Source organism: Ascaphus truei, chromosome 7 (genome assembly GCF_040206685.1).
Source record: "Ascaphus truei isolate aAscTru1 chromosome 7, aAscTru1.hap1, whole genome shotgun sequence".
NCBI lineage: Eukaryota > Metazoa > Chordata > Amphibia > Anura > Ascaphidae > Ascaphus > Ascaphus truei.
This window is the reverse complement of record NC_134489.1, coordinates 64,076,986-64,100,937: the sequence shown is the minus strand read 5'-3', so window position 1 is coordinate 64,100,937 and position 23,952 is coordinate 64,076,986. Positions and strand designations below refer to the sequence as shown.

General features: G+C 47.6%; 1 protein-coding gene across 3 annotated transcripts; it reads right to left on the bottom strand.

Annotated features, from left to right (window-relative positions):
• Positions 1 to 709: 709 nt before the first annotated feature.
• GIPR (gastric inhibitory polypeptide receptor) lies at positions 710 to 22,717 on the bottom strand. 3 transcript variants are annotated; one of them, XM_075608808.1, is made up of 15 exons: positions 22,695 to 22,717; positions 22,126 to 22,176; positions 21,833 to 21,898; positions 10,413 to 10,515; positions 9,905 to 10,012; positions 7,963 to 8,087; positions 7,659 to 7,762; positions 7,049 to 7,202; positions 5,064 to 5,223; positions 4,868 to 4,928; positions 3,678 to 3,747; positions 3,417 to 3,505; positions 2,399 to 2,537; positions 1,051 to 1,092; positions 710 to 970 (listed from the first exon to the last, which is right to left on the bottom strand). In XM_075608808.1, the coding sequence occupies exons 3-15, from the start codon at positions 21,872 to 21,874 to the stop codon at positions 818 to 820; spliced, it is 1,350 nt and encodes a 449-aa protein (XP_075464923.1). In that variant the 5' UTR covers positions 21,875 to 21,898; positions 22,126 to 22,176; positions 22,695 to 22,717; the 3' UTR covers positions 710 to 817. The 3 variants fall into 3 exon arrangements, with proteins under 3 accessions (XP_075464923.1, XP_075464922.1, XP_075464924.1); XM_075608807.1 differs by lacking the exon at positions 22,695 to 22,717 and having other exon boundaries at positions 21,833 to 22,492; XM_075608809.1 differs by lacking the exon at positions 22,695 to 22,717 and having other exon boundaries at positions 5,145 to 5,223; positions 21,833 to 22,492.
• Positions 22,718 to 23,952: the final 1,235 nt, after the last annotated feature.

Here is a 23,952-nt window from a genome sequence, read left to right as displayed (position 1 = left end):
CACACATCAGTCATCCCATAAACAGAAGCTGTGTGAAGCTGAGATACTTAGCACCGCTACACAATGTCTGGTCCCTTCCGCATAAGGTTAAATAGGACTTTTTCCTGACCCTACAGAAATCCAGATGATTTTACGAGCAAGAAAAGCAAACAGTGAGGTTTTAGCGCTGATCCCACAACTCGCTGCCTTAATACCACCTGATCTTTAACTGCGGGTAGAGCATTAATAGGGGATTTACACAGCCGAGGGTCTGACCCTATGGGACAGCCCAATTAATCCCTTGCAAAGATTATAGGGGCAGCTGGTCCTAATCCCAATACCTCATCGCAAAGGCAGAAACTGACCTTAAACGTCAACCAAGGTTTTTTAAATATACTTCCTTTTTTTTAAACAGGGTGTTGGGACTATTTTCCAGGGATATATATATATATATATATACCAGGGGTATTAATTTCTAATGAGAAAGTCTGGGAGCGGGGAGCGTTATTTCTGCCAAAGCAAGGTAGTTCTAAAGTTAAAATTGTATGGAATTTGTCAAATTACCCTATTAGAAAGATTGTGTTTTCTTCCCGTGTATATAGAATGCTGGGTCCTATTGCCCAGGGCTGGGGGTTATGTAGAGGTGGAGCATCTGATATGAGTTATTGACCATGTAATTGCTTCGATTGATGGTGTAGCTGATTGGAATTATTGAACACTTAGACAGCACTGTGGTCACAAATGAGACTTTAATTAACTGTCACCTATGTAATGAGCAATAAATAAATAAATATACAGGGCGTCACAGGTAAAGTTACTTTCTGAACCGAGCGAGGTCTCAGCAGCGGCTGGTTGTGGCCTCAGAGCTTTCCGACATGAGCTCATCAGTGGCTCGGGGTCTTCCTGAGGGGGGTTGCTGGGGCCGAGGAGGTGAGAGGGATCCCCCCGATCCAGCGGGGCACTGTAACTTTCTGCGGAGCTCGGCCTGTACCTAAGAGGGGAGGGAAGTACAGTCAGAAGAGCAGGGAGAGCGTGCGAGAGAGGGGAGTAGGCAGCAGAGCTATCTCTTACCTCCTTGTTGCAGAAGCAGTACAGAACAGCAACTAGCAATCCCTGTGGAGAGTAAGTAAAGTCAGCAGAGGAGCCAGATAGAGTCCTAGTGGTGTGTGTGTCAGTGTATAGTCCTAGTGCAGGGGTCTCCCTCTCATGCCGGCGCGCATCGGAAGCTGAGCCCAGCTGACTTCCAACGCGCGCCGACATCAGAAAGACCTGGCGCATGTCAGTATCAGACACCTCGGCGTGGGACAGACAGTGAGGGAGAAGCCTGCAGCTGGGGGAGCGCCGGGGCCGGCTGCAACTGCTCTGACCGGACACCGTGCCCCCCGCAGGCACCCTACGTTCGGAGCGAGGTAATATCGGACACATACTGTACATGTCCGGTATTACCTTTCATTTTATACCGGACGCAGGGGCAAAATACTGGGCTGTCCGGATCAAAACCGGAAAAAATCCTGGCAATGTAGAGTCTTAGTGGTGTCCGTGTATAGTATAGTCCTAGTGGATTGTGTGTGTGTGTGTTTATTTATTATATTAAAATGTATGAATGAGAACTTATATCAAGACAATTGAATGAGAATATGTTTTAAGGTTTAGAATTCATAAGTAGCCAAAAGAGATGAATTGCAGTTAAGGTTTAAGCATTACAGATGTTGGAGGTTGGCTTAGCTAACCCATTTCAAGGCCTAGTCTGAAATGCCAACATAGAGTAAAGTTCTTTGTTAGGAATCCACAAGGAGAAAGGGGGCGGAGTTAGTGATCAATAAATAAATACAGTTGTACCCTGATCAGCTCCCTCTCTCTGCAAGAAACATCGAAGGACGCGACCATGGTGCGAGTGCCGGCACGTGCGATGGCGCACGCGGCTCTAACAAAATGCAGGGGATCTATGGGGCGCGCACGCGAGAAAGCGCGACGGAGCGGCAGATTTTTCAGCCGCCAAGAGATTTTGATTTGGACGCGCGACGGCCGGGTCACGCGCGCAGTTCAGCCAATGAGGACTAACCGCTCACGTGACGTCACGGCCCCGCCCCTGACACGCCTCCTCATCATACAAATCCCAAAGGCCATGGATCGCTCAAGCTACAGGCCGGGGCGCGACTACTGTATCCGAGGTCTTAGCTGCAATGTGAGAAACAAAGGTTTCTCTATCGTTACCATCTGAGCGCGTTATCATCATTGGCTGAACTTTCATCTGTACCTAATGCTATAAGAATAAACCATAACTTGGTTCAGCAGACAATGGTTTGAAGTATTGGAATCATTATGATCAAGTGAAATTATTTACCAGTGTCTGTCACGTGTCAATGTATAGTCCTAGTGGTGTGTGTGTGTTTCAGTGTATAGCAGTAGCGGCTTTCACCTGTAACGAGCTCAGCAGCAGCTCCACCCCCAGCTTGCTGTACCTGACTCTGCCCCTCGTGCTCTCCTCTGGGATCAGGTTGAACGCGGCCTCGTGGATCCCGAGCAGAGGAATCAGGGTCAGCGTGGACTTGGCCAACCTGGGTGGGGGAAGGGTGAAGAGATGTTCAGCAATGCCCTGAGCTCCTGGGCAAGGGCACCATGACTGCTTGTTGGGGGGCGGGGTAGACCTAATGTTGCAAGTTGGGGAGGAGTAAGGAGGGGGTCTAGGTTATATTAGTGCTGGGGAAAAAATGTGCATACCTCTTCAAATCATACACTTCCCCCCCAAGGATCAAAATATAGGTAAGTCATGCAGTGTTTAGCAAAGGGGGTGTGATGCTCCACACACCTGTACTTGCGGTGTCTGTGTGTGAGACTTTCCGCACATCTGTACTTGTGGTTGCTGCGTGTGTGTGAGACGCTCTGCACACTTGTACTTGCAGTTGCTGTGTGTGTGAGACGCTCTGCACACCTGTTCTTGAGGTTCCTGTGTGTGTGAGACGCTCCGCACACCTGTACTTGCAGTTGCTGTGTGTGTGAGACGGTCTGCACACCTGTACTTGTGGTTCCTGTGTGTGTGAGGCGCTCCGCACACCTGTACTTGCGGTTGCTGTGTGTGTGAGACGCTCTGCACACCTGTACTTGTGGTTCCTGTGTGTGTGAGGCGCTCCGCACACCTGTACTTGTGGTTCCTGTGTGTGTGAGACGCTCCGCACACCTGTACTTGTGGTTCCTGTGTGTGTGAGACGCTCCGCACACCTGTACTTGCGGTCGCTATGTGTGGGAGGGGGGTGAGAAGCTCCACACACCTGTACTTGCGGTCACTGTGTGTATGTGTGGGAGGGGGGTGAGAAGCTCCACACACCTGTACTTGGTGTCACTGTGTGTATGTGTGGGAGGGGGGTGAGAAGCTCCGCACACCTGTACTTGCGGTCACTGTGTGTATGTGTGGGAGGGGGGTGAGAATCTCCACACACCTGTACTTGCGGTCACTCCGCCTCATCTGATTGGCTCGAAGCTTCAGAACCAAAATGCGCAAAATCCGCAGGAAGATCAGGAAGTTTATCTAGGGATCGAGGGGGGGAGGGAGGGGAAGGGCAGAAGTAATTTCAGAGAGGGAGTGAGGAAAAGTGATGTCAGAGAGGGGTGATGTCATACAGTGGTAGAAAGAGAGAATCAGTAGAATCCGAAGAGCGTGATGTGAAAGGTCAAATCGAGGAGTCAGAGCTGTCACTCACCAGCACGACCAACAGGATGGGAGATCGGATTATCCACCAATAGGGCCGGTTATCGTTTCTCTCCCAGCACCTGAAGCACAAAGCAGCTCTGTGATTGGACTGACTGTGTCATATGACCCACTGCTTCATTATCATATTGTAATAAATCGTGTGTGCAGATCTGCCAACGTTTCCTTTTTTTTCTCCCCGTGCGAAGCTCCGCCCCCTGCGGCACGGACTTGGGCTTTCTGTCTACTGTCGCCTGGGATTTAACCCCAGAAAGCCGTCAAACACTTTCTACCTTGAGAAGGGGGTCAAAAGTGGGTGTCGCACAGGGGAATCCTGTGTGCGTGCGCACCTTTCCGTGCGTGTTTGTCTGTGTGTTTGCATGTGTCGTTGGTGTGCATGCGCGTTCACTGTGAGACAGTGAAAAGGGGGTCAGAACGTAGGGGCACCATGTGACTTAATAGGTCTGTATGCTTGTGTCTATGCGCGTGTGTCTGTGGGGAGGGGGATGTGTGTGTGTGTGTACGTCCGTACGTCCACAGGGAGACTGAGAAGTGGGATAAAATCGGGAATCGCGCGGGAGAACTGTTTGACATAAGTCTGTATGCCTGCATCTGTGCGTGTGTGTCTGTGTGCCCACCTGGAGATTATGACAACTGGGTGTCACACAGGGGAACCAGGGGAGTTGACAAGTCTGTGTGTGTGTCTGTGTTTGTTGGCATGTGTGTATTTCTGTGCCTCTGTTTGTGTCGTTTAATTGTAAATCTCTTCACAAAGGGTCGTGTCCCGAAACGTAGAGAATTTCTTGGGTGTGTCGGCCCTTTTTGTATTGTCCTGTATTATATATTGTGATTACACTGTTATTGGTTTTTGTATTGTCCTGTATTATATATTGTGATTACACTGTTATTGGTTTTTGTATTGTCCTGTATTATATATTGTGATTACACTGTTATTGTTTTTTTTTTACCATTTTTTGGCTTTATACAATATTGAAATATATTACTTTTGGTACACTGCATTTTGAATATTTTTCTTTCCGTGACTGTTTTTTTACTTGTTAGTGGGGTTCCATTTTTTTGGGGTGGGGGGGGGAAGGCCTGTCATGGGATTTCTTGCACCTTGTATGATTCTAGCTGTTTATATTTGATTGAGTGCACCATTAACCCCCATTGAGTAAATTGTGTAATTGTGTGTACACTCACTGTGTGTTCTCGTACAGCTGTCGCACAATCACCCAGGGGACCACAAAAAGAACAGGAGCCCCTGCAACAAAACATGACACACAAGGTGGAGACAAACTTCACATACACACAATTATTCACATACACACAGTAACGCATATGCACAGTGACACAAATACAGTGATACACAGCTAGACAAAGTGTAAAAAACACTCACCCCAGCCCAGCAGCAGGTATCGGGGCAGCACGGACTCGTCTGAGAATGACAACACGACAAGCAAGTTGTGTAGATACAAACCTTCCACCAACAGCCAGTAATAATTGGCAGCAACACAATATTGTGTGATGGTCTGAGCCACACGACAGCCGAGGAGAGTCTGAGAGATAGAGAGAATGTGTGAGTGTGCAGCTACGCGCACACACACACACACACACACACACACACACACACACACACACACACACACACACACACTCTTTCTCTCCTTCCTCATCTCTCTTCCCCCCCTGCTCCTCCCCACTTTCTCTTACTTTCTCTCCCCCAACCTGTTTCTCTTGCTCCCTTTCTATATCTTTCTACCCCCCCTTCCCTGTCTCTCTCTCTCCCTAATTCCTCTCTATCTCTCTCCCCCCTTCCTCGCTATCTCTCCCCCTTCCTCGCTATCTCTCTCCCCCTTCCTCGCTATCTCTCTCCCCCTTCCTCGCTATCTCTCTCCCCCTTCCTCGCTATCTCTCTCCCCCTTCCTCGCTATCCCTCTTCCCCCCTTCCTCGCTATCCCTCTTCCCCCCTTCCTCTCTATCCCTCTCCCCTTCCTCGCTATCCCTCTTCCCCCCTTCCTCTCTATCCCTCTTCCCCTCTTCCTCTCTATCCCTCTCCCCCTTCCTCGCTATCCCTCTTCCCCCCATCCTCTCTATCCATCTTCCCCCCTTCCTCTCTATCCCTCTCCCCCTTCCTCTCTATCCATCTTCCCCCCTTCCTCTCTATCCCTCTTCCCCCCTTCCTCTCTATCCCTCTTCCCCCCTTCCTCTCTATCCCTCTCCCCCTTCCTCGCTATCTCTCTCCCCCTTCCTTGCTATCTCTCTCCCCCCTTCCTCACTATCCCTCTCCCCCTTCCTCTCTATCCATCTTCCCCCCTTCCTCGCTATCCCTCTCCCCCCTTCGTCTCTATCCCTCTCCCCCTTCCTCTCTATCCATCTTCCCCCCTTCCTCTCTATCCCTCTTCCCCCCTTCCTCTCTATCCCTCTCCCCCTTCCTCTCTATCCCTTTCCCCCTTCCTCTCTATCCCTCTCCACCCCTTCCTCTCTATCCCTCTCACCCCTTCATCTCTATCCCTCTTCCCCCATTCCTCTCTATCCATCTTCCCCCCTTCCTCTCTATCCCTCTTCCCCCCTTCCTCTCTATCCCTCTCCCCCTTCCTTGCTATCTCTCTCCCCCCTTCCTCTCTATCCCTCTCCCCCTTCCTCTCTATCCCTCTTCCCCCTTCCTCTCTATCCCTCTTCCCCCCTTCCTCTCTATCCCTCTTCCCCCCTTCCTCTCTATCCCTCTTCTCCCTTCCTCTCTATCCCTCTCTCCCCCTTCCTCTCTATCTCTCTTCCCCCCTTCCTCTCTATCCCTCTCCCCCCTTCCTCTCTATCCCTCTTCCCCCCTTCCTCTCTATCCCTCTTCCCCCCTTCCTCTCTATCCCTCTTCCCCCCTTCCTCTCTATCCCTCTTCCCCCCTTCCTCTCTATCCCTCTTCCCCCCTTCCTCTCTATCCCTCTCCCCCTTCCTCTCTATCCCTCTCCCCCCCTTCCTCTCTATCCGTCTCCCCCCCTTCCTCTCTATCCGTCTCCCCCCTTCCTCTCTATCCCTCTACCCCCCTTCCTCTCTATCCCTCTCCCCCCCTTCCTCTCTATCCCTCTTCCCCCATTCCTCTCTATCCCTCTTCCCCCCTTCCTCTCTATCCCTCTTCCCCCCTTCCTCTCTATCCCTCTTCCCCCCTTCCTCTCTATCCCTCTCCCCCCCTTCCTCTCTATCCCTCTCCCCCCCTTCCTCTCTATCCCTCTCCCCCCCTTCCTCTCTATCCCTCTTCCCCCATTCCTCTCTATCCCTATTCCCCCCTTCCTCTCTATCCCTCTTCCCCCCTTCCTCTCTATCCCTCTTCCCCCCTTCCTCTCTATCCCTCTTCCCCCCTTCCTCTCTATCTCTCTCTGTCACTCTCACTCTCTCTCTCAGTAGAGTTGCTGGGTCTCCCTCTCTCCGGATCATGTTGTGTTGTTGTGTTAGCAGTGCGTCTCGGGACAATAGTGACACACCACGCAAGATGAACGACACAAACAGGTTACAATGGATCAGATTCCGTGTGCAGCGCAGGCGTCTGTAACACAACATTGTGTTATATTGTGTTCCCACTATACAACATTGGTTGGTATTGTTTTACATTGTGTTACCAGTGCACAGCAAGTGTAATATTGTGTTACCACTACACAACATTGTGCTATAATGTGTTACCAGCCGAATACCAGTTTGTTATTATGTCACTATCACACAATAAATATCTGTAATATTTTGTTACTGGGACACAAATTGAATGCAATTGTGCTACTGTAATATGTTATGTTGTGTTAGCACGACAATGTTACTGACACACAGGGTGTTGTTTGTTACATTGTATTAGATAGGAACATGTGAAAAAAAGGATATTGGGACGTTCTGGGGCGCATGGGATATGCAATCATGAAAAAGAAGACAAGAGGAAATAAATAGTATAGGAGCATGTCTTACTGATACACAATTTGTGATTCATGCAGGTTGTGTAATTGTACAGACATACCTGAGTTGAGTGAGAATACACACAGCGGCAATGAGCGCTGTCAGTGACACACCATATCCCACACTGTACATCACACGTAGCTGTGACAGGATCCAGGCCTCACGCTGTGAGAACAACACAACTCATTAGAACCCAACACAACTTATTGCAACACAACTCATAACAACACAAATTATAACTCAACACAACTCATTATAACATAACTCATTACATCTCAATTGAAACCATTGATGGCTCTCCCAGCACACACTGTCTCTCGCCCCGGGAGCTGCCGTTTTAACCGTGGCCTGGGTCTGTCTCTTACCTGTGACTGTTCTTCCTCCTGCTCAACAATATCGCACTGCGAGTGATCTCGCCACAGCACGTCTGTCTCTTCTCTCACCCACTGACCGTCTGAGTCACAACGGCGGAAAACAAAACCGTCTCTTACTGAGAGAGAGAGAGAGAGAGAGAGAGAGAGAGAGAGAGAGAGAGACGGGAAGGGAGATTGAGAGTCGAAGCCTTTTTTCTGTCACACCTGTCTCAAACTCTCCCCATATCCCTCTCATTCCCCTCTCCCTCCCTCTCTCGCTCTTTCACCCCTCTCTCCCCCTCCCCCCCACTCTCTCTCACCCCTCTATGTGACGGTGAGGGGCTAACCAGGCTTCATACTAAAGCTTAATCCCACTTGGTTGCTACTGAACTGTGTTTTGGGGGTCCTAGAGTGTCAGCTTTTGGACCCGGGTATTGTGCATGCATTACTGTGACTGTGTGCAAATTATGGGACAATAAAGATTTTTCTGTGTTTCGCCTTCCCTGGGGCGCTGGGACCGGGAGATTTCCAGGCTGTGAGTCTCAGGGTGGGTTTGACGGAGAAACTTCTTTCAGATTGCATCAGATTAGCGGGGTTCCAAAGTTACTGGGGACCCCAAAAATGTACCCAGGAATCAGGTTAGATTCCCAGCTACATTGAAGCGCAGTGCTCCAGTCAAAACCCTACCATGAAAAGCGTTCTTGCGACTCACCACTAGGAGGTCCTGCTTCAGCACAGACCAGAAAAGGTAAAAGGAAGCACAGGGAGGAAAAGGGTCCCTGAAACAGTCAAGGGATCGCTAATATAACAGGAAGGGCTGCCCAGTTCTTGCCCAGGTCACCCTAACTCTGATATAAGGAGTCTAGGGTTTACTCCAGCCCCAAAATAAGGCTGAGAGGGTCTTATGAAAATAAGAAGGTTATTTATATATGGCTAGTGGGGAAAAACCACAGTTACAGTTTCACTTTATCATCCACACCAAATAAACTTAGCACATTTTAATAAAGAAGACTATAAAAGTATATTTTATTAAGCAGCAGTGTTTGAAAATGTGTTATATACTTTATCCATGAAACATAAGGCAGGGTCTTTCATCTTCTGACCACCTGGGGTTTTGGTGCCGGTGAGTCTAATCCTGGGTCCCTAGATTAAACGGACACTAGTTGCCAGAGGTGGGAAAGCTATTCAGGCGAAATGGCTACATCAAGTACCCGCATCCTGGACTGAGCGGGCCATCCTGGCCAGTTGTCGCTTTTCCTAGACTTAGAGGCACTGAGCTTGCGAGGGGGGTGGGAAGGGGGGGGTTTGAATAGTGAGTGGGCAAGATGGCGGTTTGTGCACATGCTCTCTCACTGTTCTGAAGCCATAGGTGCCAGCTTTCACAAACCTGGCAAAGTGTGTGAGTGGTTGGAGATTAAATTCCCACGCCACGGGTTGGAGGACAAGCTGTGGGACTGCCTGTCCCAAAGTGTATAAGACAGCTAGGCGCCATCCCAGAACTCTCTCTGCTGTTGTTCTCTCTTTTATGTTCCATGTGTTCCTATGTGGTTCTATGTGTTCCCAAGTGATTCCAGAAGTCCAATTTGCCATAAGGGCAAGAACGGGTCGAACCGGACCCGGAGACGCCTTACTGAGATTGCAAGGAAAAAGGCTGCAGGACTTTTTAAACCAGAATGTTTTCTAAGTCCCCACTTCAGCACTGGACTGTTTTAAAGACTTTATTTCAACCAGGAAAGTCAGTTTGTCAGCCCCAGACCCCCAGTAAGTGTATCTTCTTCTGCCTATCGTAATTCAATGTGTGTTTGCCTGTTTCTACAGAATAAATTACAATTTATTTTACTTATTGGCTTTGCTCAGTGATATGATCCCGGTTTTCAATGTGTAAGTACCTGGTCTCCCGTGACACTCTATCCATCTCTTTCTCTCCTCCTCCCCCCCGCCCCCATTCTCTCACCTTGTGTATACCAGGGTAGATATGATGGACAGGGCTCTGCGTGTGTTGTGTTAGATACGGCATCTCCCCAGCATACGTACATGTCAAACGTGCGGTTACAGTACACGCCTGTGACAAAAGAGCAGTGTCACATTAGTGCCAATCACATCCTAAGTACATGGGTCAATGTGTATTAGTTGTGTGTTTGTGTTTATAGGTGTGTAGTTGTCATGTACCGGTGGGGGTGGGAGGGGGGTCAGTTGTGTCACTGTTGGGTAGTGTTGTGTATCAACAATCATCAAGGAAACTGTATGCATAGTTGTTGTGTCTCACTGCTCAGTGGGGGGTCTATGTGTGACGTTGTTGTGTAGTTGTGTCTCACTGCTCAGTGGGGGGTCTATGTGTGACGTTGTTGTGTAGTTGTGTCTCACTGCTCAGTGGGGGGTCTGTGTGTGACGTTGTTGTGTAGTTGTGTCTCACTGCTCAGTGGGGGGTCTGTGTGTGACGTTGTTGTCTAGTTGTATCTTACCGCTGAGTGGTGGATCGCTCCTCATTCTCGCCTCACAATCCTCCTGATATTGGGTCCATGCCAGAAACGTGTCGTGTACAGTGTGAGCGCGACAACCCTGTGACTACACAACATGACACCACTGTGACACAATGACACAGCATGACAACTGTAACACATGACAATAACATGACCACAGATCTTAATAAAATATAGGGATGAGACACACTCCTTCATAATAACATCCATCAACTCTACGTAAAGAACTCCGCATGCTACCAGCTGTGTCACATCCACAGGACACACAATAACGTGCTGTGTCACATCCACAGGACACACAATAACATGCTGTGTCACATCCACAGGACACACAATAACCCGCTGTGTCACATCCACAGGACACACCATAACGTGCTGTGTCACATCCACAGGACACACAATAACGTGCTGTGTCACATGCACGGGACACACAATAACGTTCTGTGTCACATCCACAGGACACACAATAACCCGCTCTGTCACATCCACAGAACACACAATAACGTGCTGTGTCACATCCACAGGACACACAATAACCCGCTGTGTCACATCCACAGGACACACAATAACATGCTGTGTCACATCCACAGGACACACAATAACCCGCTGTGTCACATCCACAGGACACACAATAAACCGCTGTGTCACATCCACAGAACACACAATAACGTGCTGTGTCACATCCACAGGACACACAATAACATGCTGTGTCACATCCACAGGACACACAATAACGTGCTGTGTCACATCCACAGGACACACAATAACGTGCTGTGTCACATCCACAGGACACACAATAACATGCTGTGTCACATCCACAGGACACTCAATAACGTGCTGTGTCACATCCACAGGACACACAATAACATGCTGTGTCACATCCACAGGACACTCAATAACGTGCTGTGTCACATCCACAGGACACTCAATAACGTGCTGTGTCACATCCACAGGACACTCAATAACGTGCTGTGTCACATCCACAGGACACTCAATAACGTGCTGTGTCACATCCACAGGACACTCAATAACGTGCTGTGTCACATCCACAGGACACACAATAACCCGCTGTGTCACATCCACAGGACACACAATAACGTGCTGTGTCACATCCACAGGACACTCAATAACGTGCTGTGTCACATCCACAGGACACTCAATAACGTGCTGTGTCACATCCACAGGACACACAATAACCCGCTGTGTCACATCCACAGGACACACAATAACGTGCTGTGTCACATCCACAGGACACACAATAACCCGCTGTGTCACATCCACAGGACACACAATAACATGCTGTGTCACATCCACAGGACACACAATAACGTGCTGTGTCACATCCACAGGACACACAATAACGTGCTGTGTCACATCCACAGGACACACAATAACCCGCTGTGTCACATCCACAGGACACACAATAACCCGCTGTGTCACATCCACAGGACACACAATAACATGCTGTGTCACATCCACAGGACACACAATAACCCGCTGTGTCACATACACAGGACACACAATAACGTGCTGTGTCACATTCACAGGACACACAATAACGTGCTGTGTCACATTCACAGGACACACAATAACGTGCTGTGTCACATCCACAGGACACACAATAACGTGCTGTGTCACATCCAAAGGACACACAATAACGTGCTGTGTCACATCCACAGGACACACAATAACGTGCTGTGTCACATCCACAGGACACACAATAACGTGCTGTGTCACATCCACAGGACACAAAATAACGTGCTGTGTCACATCCACAGAACACACAATAACGTGCTGTGTCACATCCACAAGACACACAATAATGTGCTGTGTCAAATCCACAGGACACAGAATAACGTGCTGTGTCACATACACAGGACACACAATAACCCGCTGTGTCACATACACAGGACACACAATAACCCGCTGTGTCACATCCACAGGACACACAATAACCCGCTATGTCACATCAACAGGACACACAATAGAGTGCTGTGTCACATCAACAGGACACACAATAACATGCTGTGTCACATCCACAGAACACACAATAACGTGCTATGTCACATCAACAGGACACACAATAACGTGCTGTGTCACATCCACAGGACACATAATAACATGCTGTGTCACATCCACAGGACACAATAACGTGTTGTGTCACATCCACAGGACACATAATAACGTGTTGTGTCACATCCACAGGACACACAATAATGTGCTATGTCACATCCACAGGACACACAATAACGTGTTTTGTCACATCCACAGGACACACAATAACGTGTTTTGTTACATCCACAGGACACACAATAACGTGCTGTGTCATATCCACAGGACACACAATAACGTGCTGTGTCACATCCACAGGATACACAATAACATGCTGTGTCACTTCCACAGGACACACAATAACGTGCTGTGTCACATCCACAGGATACACAATAACGTGCTGTGTCACATCCACATGACACACAATAATGTGCTGTGTCAAATCCACAGGACACAGAATAACGTGCTGTATCACATACACAGGACACACAATAACCCGCTGTGTCACATACACAGGACACACAATAACCCGCTGTGTCACATACACAGGACACACAATAACCCGCTGTGTCACATCCACAGGACACACAATAACGTGTTGTGTCACATTCACAGGACACACAATAATCCGCTGTGTCACATCAACAGGACACACAATAACATGCTGTGTCACATCCACAGAACACACAATAACGTGCTGTGTCACATCAACAGGACACACAATAACCCGCTGTGTCACATCAACAGGACACACAATAACGTGTTGTGTCACATCCACAGGAGACATAATAACATGCTGTGTCACATCCACAGGACACACAATAACGTGCTGTGTCACATCCACAGGACACACAATAATGTGCTGTGTCACATCCACAGGACACACAATAACGTGTTGTGTCACATCCACAGGACACACAATAATGTGCTGTGTCACATCCACAGGACACACAATAACGTGTTGTGTCACATCCACAGGACACACAATAACGTGTTGTGTTACATCCACAGGACACACAATAACGTGCTGTGTCATATCCACAGGACACACAATAACGTGCTGTGTCACATCCACAGGATACACAATAACATGCTGTGTCACTTCCACAGGACACACAATAACCCGCTGTGTCACATCCACAGGACACACAATAACATGCTGTGTCACATCCACAGGACACACAATAACGTGCTGTGTCACATCCACAGGACACACAATAACGCGCTGTGTCACATTCACAGGACACACAATAACCCCCAGTGTCACATCCAAAGGACACAATAACGTGCTTTGTCACATCCACGGGACACACAATAACATGCTGTGTCACATCCACAGAACACACAATAACCCGCTGTGTCACATCCACAGGACACACAATAACATGCTGTGTCACATCCACAGGACACACAATAACGTGCTGTGTCACAGCCACAGAACACACAATAACGTGCTGTGTCACATCCACAGGACACACAATAACGTTCTGTGTCACATCCACAGGACACACAATAACATGCTGTGTCACATCCACAGGACACACAATAACGTGTTGTGTCACATCCACAGGACACACAATAACCCGATGTGTCACATCCACAGGACACACAATAATGTGCTGTGTCACATCCACAGGACACACAATAATGTGCTGTGTCACATCCACAGGACACACAATAACCCGATGTGTCACAACCACAGGACACACAATAACGTGCTGTGTCACATCAACGGGACACACAATAACGTGCTGTGTCACATCCACAGGACACACAACAACGTGCTGTGTCACATCCACAGGACACACAATAACGTGCTGTGTCACATCCACAGGACACACAATAACCCCTTGTGTCACATCAACAGGACACACAATAACGTGCTGTGTCACATCCACAGGACACACAATAACGTGTTGTGTCATATCCACAGGACACACAATAACCCGCTGTGTCACATCCACAGGATACACAATAACCCGCTGTGTCACATCCACAGGACACACAATAACGTGCTGTGTCACATACATAGGACACACAATAACGTGCTGTGTCACATCCACAGGACACACAATAACGTGCTGTGTCACATCCACAGGATACACAATAACCCGCTGTGTCACATCCACAGGACACACAATAACGTGCTGTGTCACATACATAGGACACACAATAACGTGCTGTGTCACATCCACAGGACACACAATAACGTGCTGTGTCACATCCACAGGACACACAATAACGTGCTGTGTCACATCCACAGAACACACAATAACGTGCTGTGTCACATTCAGAGGACACACAATAACCCGCTGTGTCACATCCACAGGACACACAATAACCCGCTATGTCACATCAACAGGACACACAATAACATGCTGTGTCACATCCACAGAACACACAATAACGTGCTGTGTCACATCAACAGGACACACAATAACCCGCTGTGTCACATCAACAGGACACATAATAGAGTGCTGTGTCACAGCCACAGAACACACAATAACGTGCTGTGTCACATCCACAGTACATACAATAACGTGCTGTGTCACATCCACAGGACACATAATAACATGCTGTGTCACATCCACAGGACACACAATAACGTGTTGTGTCACATCCACAGGACACACAATAATGTGCTGTGTCACATCCACAGGACACACAATAACCCGCTGTGTCACATCCACAGGACACACAATAACCCGCTGTGTCACATCCACAGGACACACAATAACCCGCTATGTCACATCAACAGGACACACAATAACATGCTGTGTCACATCCACAGAACACACAATAACGTGCTGTGTCACATCAACAGGACACACAATAACCCGCTGTGTCACATCAACAGGACACACAATAGAGTGCTGTGTCACAGCCACAGAACACACAATAACGTGCTGTGTCACATCCACAGAACACACAATAACGTGCTGTGTCACATCCACAGTACACACAATAACGTGCTGTGTCACATCCACAGGACACACAATAACGTGCTGTGTCACATCCACAGGACACACAATAACGTGTTGTGTCACATCCACAGGACACACAATAACGTGTTGTGTCACATCCACAGGACACATAATAACATGCTGTGTCACATCCACAGGACACACAATAACATGCTGTGTCACATCCACAGGACACATAATAACATGCTGTGTCACATCCACAGGACACACAATAACGTGTTGTGTCACATCCACAGGACACACAATAACGTGTTGTGTCACATCCACAGGACACACAATAACATGCTGTGTCACATCCACAGGACACACAATAACGTGCTGTGTCACATCCACAGGACACACAATAACCCGCTGTGTCAAATCCACAGAACACACAATAACATGCTGTGTCACATCCACAGGACACACAATAACGTGCTGTGTCACATCCACAGAACACACAATAACGTGCTGTGTTACATACACAGGACACACAATAACGTGCTGTGTCACATCCACAGGACACACAATAACCCGCTGTGCACATCCACAGGACACACAATAACCCGATGTGTCACATCCACAGGACACACAATAACGTGCTGTGTCACATCCACAGGACACACAATAACATGCTGTGTCACATGCACAGGACACACAATAACGTGTTGTGTCACATCCACAGGACACACAATATCATGCTGTGTCACATCCACAGGACACACAATAATGTGCTGTGTCACATCCACAGGACACACAATAACCCGCTGTGTCACATCCACAGGACACACAATAACCCGCTGTGTCACATCCACAGGACACACAATAACCCGCTATGTCACATCAACAGGACACACAATAACATGCTGTGTCACATCCACAGAACACACAATAACGTGCTGTGTCACATCAACAGGACACACAATAACCCGCTGTGTCACATCAACAGGACACACAATAGAGTGCTGTGTCACAGCCACAGAACACACAATAACGTGCTGTGTCACATCCACAGAACACACAATAACGTGCTGTGTCACATCCACAGTACACACAATAACGTGCTGTGTCACATCCACAGGACACACAATAACGTGCTGTGTCACATCCACAGGACACACAATAACGTGTTGTGTCACATCCACAGGACACACAATAACGTGTTGTGTCACATCCACAGGACACATAATAACATGCTGTGTCACATCCACAGGACACACAATAACATGCTGTGTCACATCCACAGGACACATAATAACATGCTGTTTCACATCCACAGGACACACAATAACGTGTTGTGTCACATCCACAGGACACACAATAACGTGTTGTGTCACATCCACAGGACACACAATAACATGCTGTGTCACATCCACAGGACACACAATAACGTGCTGTGTCACATCCACAGGACACACAATAACCCGCTGTGTCAAATCCACAGAACACACAATAACATGCTGTGTCACATCCACAGGACACACAATAACGTGCTGTGTCACATCCACAGAACACACAATAACGTGCTGTGTCACATACACAGGACACACAATAACGTGCTGTGTCACATCCACAGGACACACAATAACCCGATTTGCACATCCACAGGACACACAATAACCCGATGTGTCACATCCACAGGACACACAATAACGTGCTGTGTCACATCCACAGGACACACAATAACATGCTGTGTCACATGCACAGGACACACAATAACGTGTTGTGTCACATCCACAGGACACACAATATCATGCTGTGTCATCCACAGGACACACAATAATCCGATGTGTCACATCCACAGAACACACAATAACGTGCTGTGTCACATCCACAGGACACACAATAACGTGCTGTGTCACTTCCACAGGACACACAATAACCCGCTGTGTCACATCCACAGGACACACAATAACCCGATGTGTCACATCCACAGAACACACAATAACGTGCTGTGTCACATCCACAGGACACACAATAACGTGCTGTGTCACATCCACAGGACACACAATAACCCGCTGTGTCACATCCACAGGACACACAATAACGTGCTGTGTCACATCCACAGGACACACAATAATGTGCTGTGTCACATCCACAGAACACACAATAACCCGATGTGTCACATCCACAGGACGCACAATAACGTGCTGTGTCACATCCACAGGACACACAATAACCCACTGTGTCACATCCACAGGACACACAATAACATGCTGTGTCACATCCATAGGACACACAATAACGTGCTGTGTCACATCCACAGGACACACAATAACGTGCTGTGTCACATCCACAGGACACACAATAACATGCTGTGTCACATCCACAGTACACACAATAACGTGCTGTGTCACAACCACAGGAAACACAATAACGTGATGTGTCACATCCACAGACACACAATAACATGCTGTGTCACAACCACAGGACACACAATAACGTGCTGTGTCACATCCACAGAACACACAATAACGTGCTGTGTCACATCCACAGGACACACAATAACATGCTGTGTCACATCCACAGGACACACAATAACGTGCTGTGTCACAACCACAGGAAACACAATAACGTGCTGTGTCACATCCACAGACACACAATAACATGCTGTGTCACAACCACAGGACACACAATAAAGTGTTGTGTCACATCCACAGGACACACAATAACGTGCTGTGTCACATCCACAGGACACACAATAACGTGCTGTGTCACATCCACAGGACACACAATAAAGTGTTGTGTCACATCCACAGGACACACAATAGAGTGTTGTGTCACATCCACAGGACACACAATAACATGCTGTGTCACATCCACAGGACACACAATAACGTGCTGTATTACATCCACAGGACACACAATAACGTGCTGTGTCACATCCACAGGACACACAATAACGTGTTGTGTCACATCCACAGGACACACAATAATGTGCTGTGTCACATCCACAGGACACACAATAACGTGTTGTGTCACATCCACAGGACACACAATAACATGCTGTGTCACATCCACAGGACACACAATAACGTGCTGTATTACATCCACAGGACACACAATAACGTGCTGTGTCACATCCACAGGACACACAATAACCCGCTGTGTCACATCCACAGGACACACAATAGAGTGTTGTGTCACATCCACAGGACACACAATAACGTGCTTTGTCACATCCACAGGACACACAATAACCCGCTGTGTCACATCCACAGGACACACAATAACCCGATGTGTCACATCCACAGGACACACAATAACGTGCTGTGTCACATCCACAGGACACACAATAACATGCTGTGTCACATGCACAGGACACACAATAACATGCTGTGTCACATCCACAGGACACACAATCACCCGCTGTGTCACATCCACAGGACACACAATAACCCGCTGTGTCACATCCACAGGACACACAATAACCCGATGTCTCACATCCACAGGACACACAATAATGTGCTGTGTCACATCCACAGGACACACAATAACCCGATGTCTCACATCCACAGGACACACAATAATGTGCTGTGTCACATCCACAGGACACACAATAACCCGCTGTGTCACATCCACAGGACACACAATAACATGCTGTGTCACATCCACAGGACACACAATAACCCGATGTGTCACATCCACAGGACGCACAATAACGTGCTGTGTCACATCCACAGGACACACAATAACCCGCTGTGTCACATCCACAGGACACACAATAACATGCTGTGTCACATCCATAGGACACACAATAACGTGCTGTGTCACATCCACAGAACACACAATAACGTGCTGTGTCATATCCACAGGACGCACAATAACATGCTGTGTCACATCCACAGTACACACAATAACATGCTGTGTCACATCCACAGGACACACAATAACGTGCTGTGTCACAACCACAGGAAACACAATAACGTGCTGTGTCACATCCACAGGACACACAATAACATGCTGTGTCACAACCACAGGACACACAATAAAGTGTTGTGTCACATCCACAGGACACACAATAACGTGCTGTGTCACATCCACAGGACACACAATAAAATGCTGTGTCACATCCACAGGACACTCAATAACGTGCTGTGTCACATCCACAGGACACACAATAAAGTGTTGTGTCACATCCACAGGACACACAATAGAGTGTTGTGTCACATCCACAGGACACACAATAACATGCTGTGTCACATCCACAGGACACACAATAACGTGCTGTGTCACATCCACAGGACACACAATAATGTGCTGTGTCACATCCACAGGACACACAATAACGTGCTGTGTCACATCCACAGGACACACAATAACCCGCTGTGTCACATCCACAGGACACACAATAGAGTGTTGTGTCACATCCACAGGACACACAATAACATGCTGTGTCACATCCACAGGACACACAATAACGTGCTGTGTCACATCCACAGGACACACAATAATGTGCTGTGTCACATCCACAGGACACACAATAACGTGCTGTGTCACATCCACAGGACACACAATAACCCGCTGTGTCACATCCACAGGACACACAATAGAGTGTTGTGTCACATCCACAGGACACACAATAACATGCTGTGTCACATCCACAGGACACACAATAACGTGCTGTGTCACATCCACAGGACACACAATAACGTGCTGTGTCACATCCACAGGACACACAATAACCCGCTGTGTCACATCCACAGGACACACAATAGAGTGTTGTGTCACATCCACAGGACACACAATAACCCGATGTGTCACATCCACAGGACGCACAATAACGTGCTGTGTCACATCCACAGGACACACAATAACCCGCTGTGTCACATCCACAGGACACACAATAACATGCTGTGTCACATCCATAGGACACACAATAACGTGCTGTGTCACATCCACAGAACACACAATAACGTGCTGTGTCATATCCACAGGACGCACAATAACATGCTGTGTCACATCCACAGTACACACAATAACATGCTGTGTCACATCCACAGGACACACAATAACGTGCTGTGTCACAACCACAGGAAACACAATAACGTGCTGTGTCACATCCACAGGACACACAATAACATGCTGTGTCACAACCACAGGACACACAATAAAGTGTTGTGTCACATCCACAGGACACACAATAACGTGCTGTGTCACATCCACAGGACACACAATAAAATGCTGTGTCACATCCACAGGACACTCAATAACGTGCTGTGTCACATCCACAGGACACACAATAAAGTGTTGTGTCACATCCACAGGACACACAATAGAGTGTTGTGTCACATCCACAGGACACACAATAACATGCTGTGTCACATCCACAGGACACACAATAACGTGCTGTGTCACATCCACAGGACACACAATAATGTGCTGTGTCACATCCACAGGACACACAATAACGTGCTGTGTCACATCCACAGGACACACAATAACCCGCTGTGTCACATCCACAGGACACACAATAGAGTGTTGTGTCACATCCACAGGACACACAATAACATGCTGTGTCACATCCACAGGACACACAATAACGTGCTGTGTCACATCCACAGGACACACAATAATGTGCTGTGTCACATCCACAGGACACACAATAACGTGCTGTGTCACATCCACAGGACACACAATAACCCGCTGTGTCACATCCACAGGACACACAATAACGTGCTGTGTCACATCCACAGGACACACAATAACGTGCTGTGTCACATCCACAGGACACACAATAATGTGCTGTGTCACATCCACAGGACACACAATAACGTGCTGTGTCACATCCACAGGACACACAATAACCCGCTGTGTCACATCCACAGGACACACAATAGAGTGTTGTGTCACATCCACAGGACACATCGATCCAACAAAGAGCTGAGCAACTCGGCAAACTCGTACTTCTTACGACCAACGTTTCGGTGCAGACGCATCTTTGTCGAGACACAAAGTGCAACGCGGCGCACACACTGGTATTTATCATCAATAATGACATCAAAATTATAATGACAAAATAAGTATATGTGCGCACACATCATAATATCCTGACTATAACACAATACAACTGTAGCACAACAACCACACATCACAATTACACAACATGATAATAATAACACATAGACACAACTATAGCGCATGACAATAGTAACACGACAGAAGACACAACATAACCACACAACACAACTATAACACAACATGTCAATAATCACAACACTAATGGAACTATTACACAACATTACAATAACACGACAATAACACAGCAGCACAATATTATCTTGACTAGAACACAATAACACAATATACTACCCCCCACACACCAGACAAACACTACAGACACACAACCTGACAGTCACACAGCTTCCAGCATGCTCCAGGGCCTACCTCCAGGAGCACGAGGACCAGCACCGTTATGTGACCCCACATCCTAAGGTCAAGGGGTTGGGGGTCCTCACACAGAGAGAAGGACATAATCAGTCAATTACTATGATACCATTAGTATGTAGTATAGTGTGAGGGTGTAGTGTGTGGTTGTAGTGTAGTGTGTGGTTGTAGTGTTGCATAGTATATAATTGTAGTGTGTGGTTGTAGTGCAGTGTGTGGTTGTAGTGTAGTGTGAGATTAGTGTGTGGTTGTAGCGTGTAGTGTTGTAGTGTGTGTGGTGTTGTATCACTCACCTGTGTTGTGAAGCTGTACAATTCTTCAGTCTGCGTTAGCAGCAACAATCCCTGTGTGTACAAGTGACACACACAACATCCAACTAATGTACACACAGACACACAACTAATACACACACAACCAATACACACACAGACATGCAATTGATATACATACACAAAACTAATATACACACAACTTACATACAGACACACAAATAATGTAAAAGGACACCCAACTAATACAGACACGCACAGACAAAAAGAAGTAATACACTTTACACAACTTGTCTCTCTCTCTCCACTGCACTATCTATACACAGATATCTGCATCTATCTATCTATCTATCTATCTATCTATCTATCTATCTATCTATCTATCTATCTATCTATCTATCTATCTATCTATCTATCTATCTATCTATCTATCTATCTATCTATCTATCTATCTATCTATCTATCTATCTACACACACACACACGTACGCACACAATATATAGGCACACATACACTGTGTATATATATAATATATATACTGTATATAGTACACCCTCACTGTATACTCACACCCTCACTGTATATATACATACACACTGCGCTGCTCTCGCTGTGCGCTCTCTCTGTGTCTGAATGAGGGATCCCAGGAGCGAGGGAGCAAAAAAAAAGGGAGAGGAGGGGAGGGGGGGGGGGGGGGGGAGGGCGGTGTTAGGTGTGTGGCTCTGTCTGCGTATACATATATAGTATTATATACGTACGTCATATACAGTATACATATAACTTAGAAAAAGGGTCCACGGCACTCCAAAGTTTAGAGAGATAGAAGAAATGTATTTAACCCATCGTTGGAGGTGGGAGACAGACTATAAAATTGGAGCCACGGTTCCAGACAAAATTGGCCACGGGTGAGAGGTGAACACGGACCGTCCAGCGAGCACCCGCCTCACTGCAAAGTCTTTATCTCCATTTCCTACGTTCTTCAGAGATTTCACCAAACGTCACATCTTTTTTTTAATATACACACATATGTAATATGTATATACTGTGTCCTCACTCTCTGCTTCTCTCTTACACTCTTTTCTTCAATCTCCCTCTCTACCTTCCCTTTCTCCATCTGTGCCCCCCCCCCCGCGCTCTCCTCCTCTCTCTGTGTCCCCTTTTCTTTCTCACCTCTTTTTCTCCCCTCTCTCCCCCCTTTCCTCATTCTGTTTCCCTTTCTACCTCTCAGTGTCTCCCCCCCCCCCCCCCCTAACCTCCCTCTCCTCTCTCTATGGGGTATGTGATTTCATGATGATGTCAGGTGACTGATAAAACAATCGATAGGTCTCCATTAGACAATAGCAGTGAGGTCAGTGTCACTGAGCGCTCACCCCCAGCACAGGGTGTCTCTTTCTGAGGACAGGAAGCTCTCCCCCTCTCTCTCTTTCTCTCCCTCTGTTTACTTATCTAATGGCTCAGCACCTGTGATTGTCTCGCGTGATAAATTAGTTCTGAGTGTCTCTTTGCGCTTTAGTTCTATGTCCCAACCAGAGAAGCTCTTAATGTCACCTCTCATCCCACCATTAAACTCTTCACTGTCACACGAGATTGTCAGTGTCCGCTCTCCACTCTCCCCTCGCCTCCTCTCTGTCACTGTCCCCTCTCCTCCTCTGTGTTACTATCCCCTCTTCTCATTCTCTGTATTACTGTTCCATCTCCTCCTCCTCTCTGTCACTGCCCCCTCTCCTCTCAGTCACTGCCCCATCTCCTCCTTCTCTGTGTCACTGTCCCCCTCTCACCCTTCTCTCTGTCACTGTCCCCTCGCATCCTTCTCTGTGTCACTGTCCCCCTCTCATCCTTCTCTCTGTCACT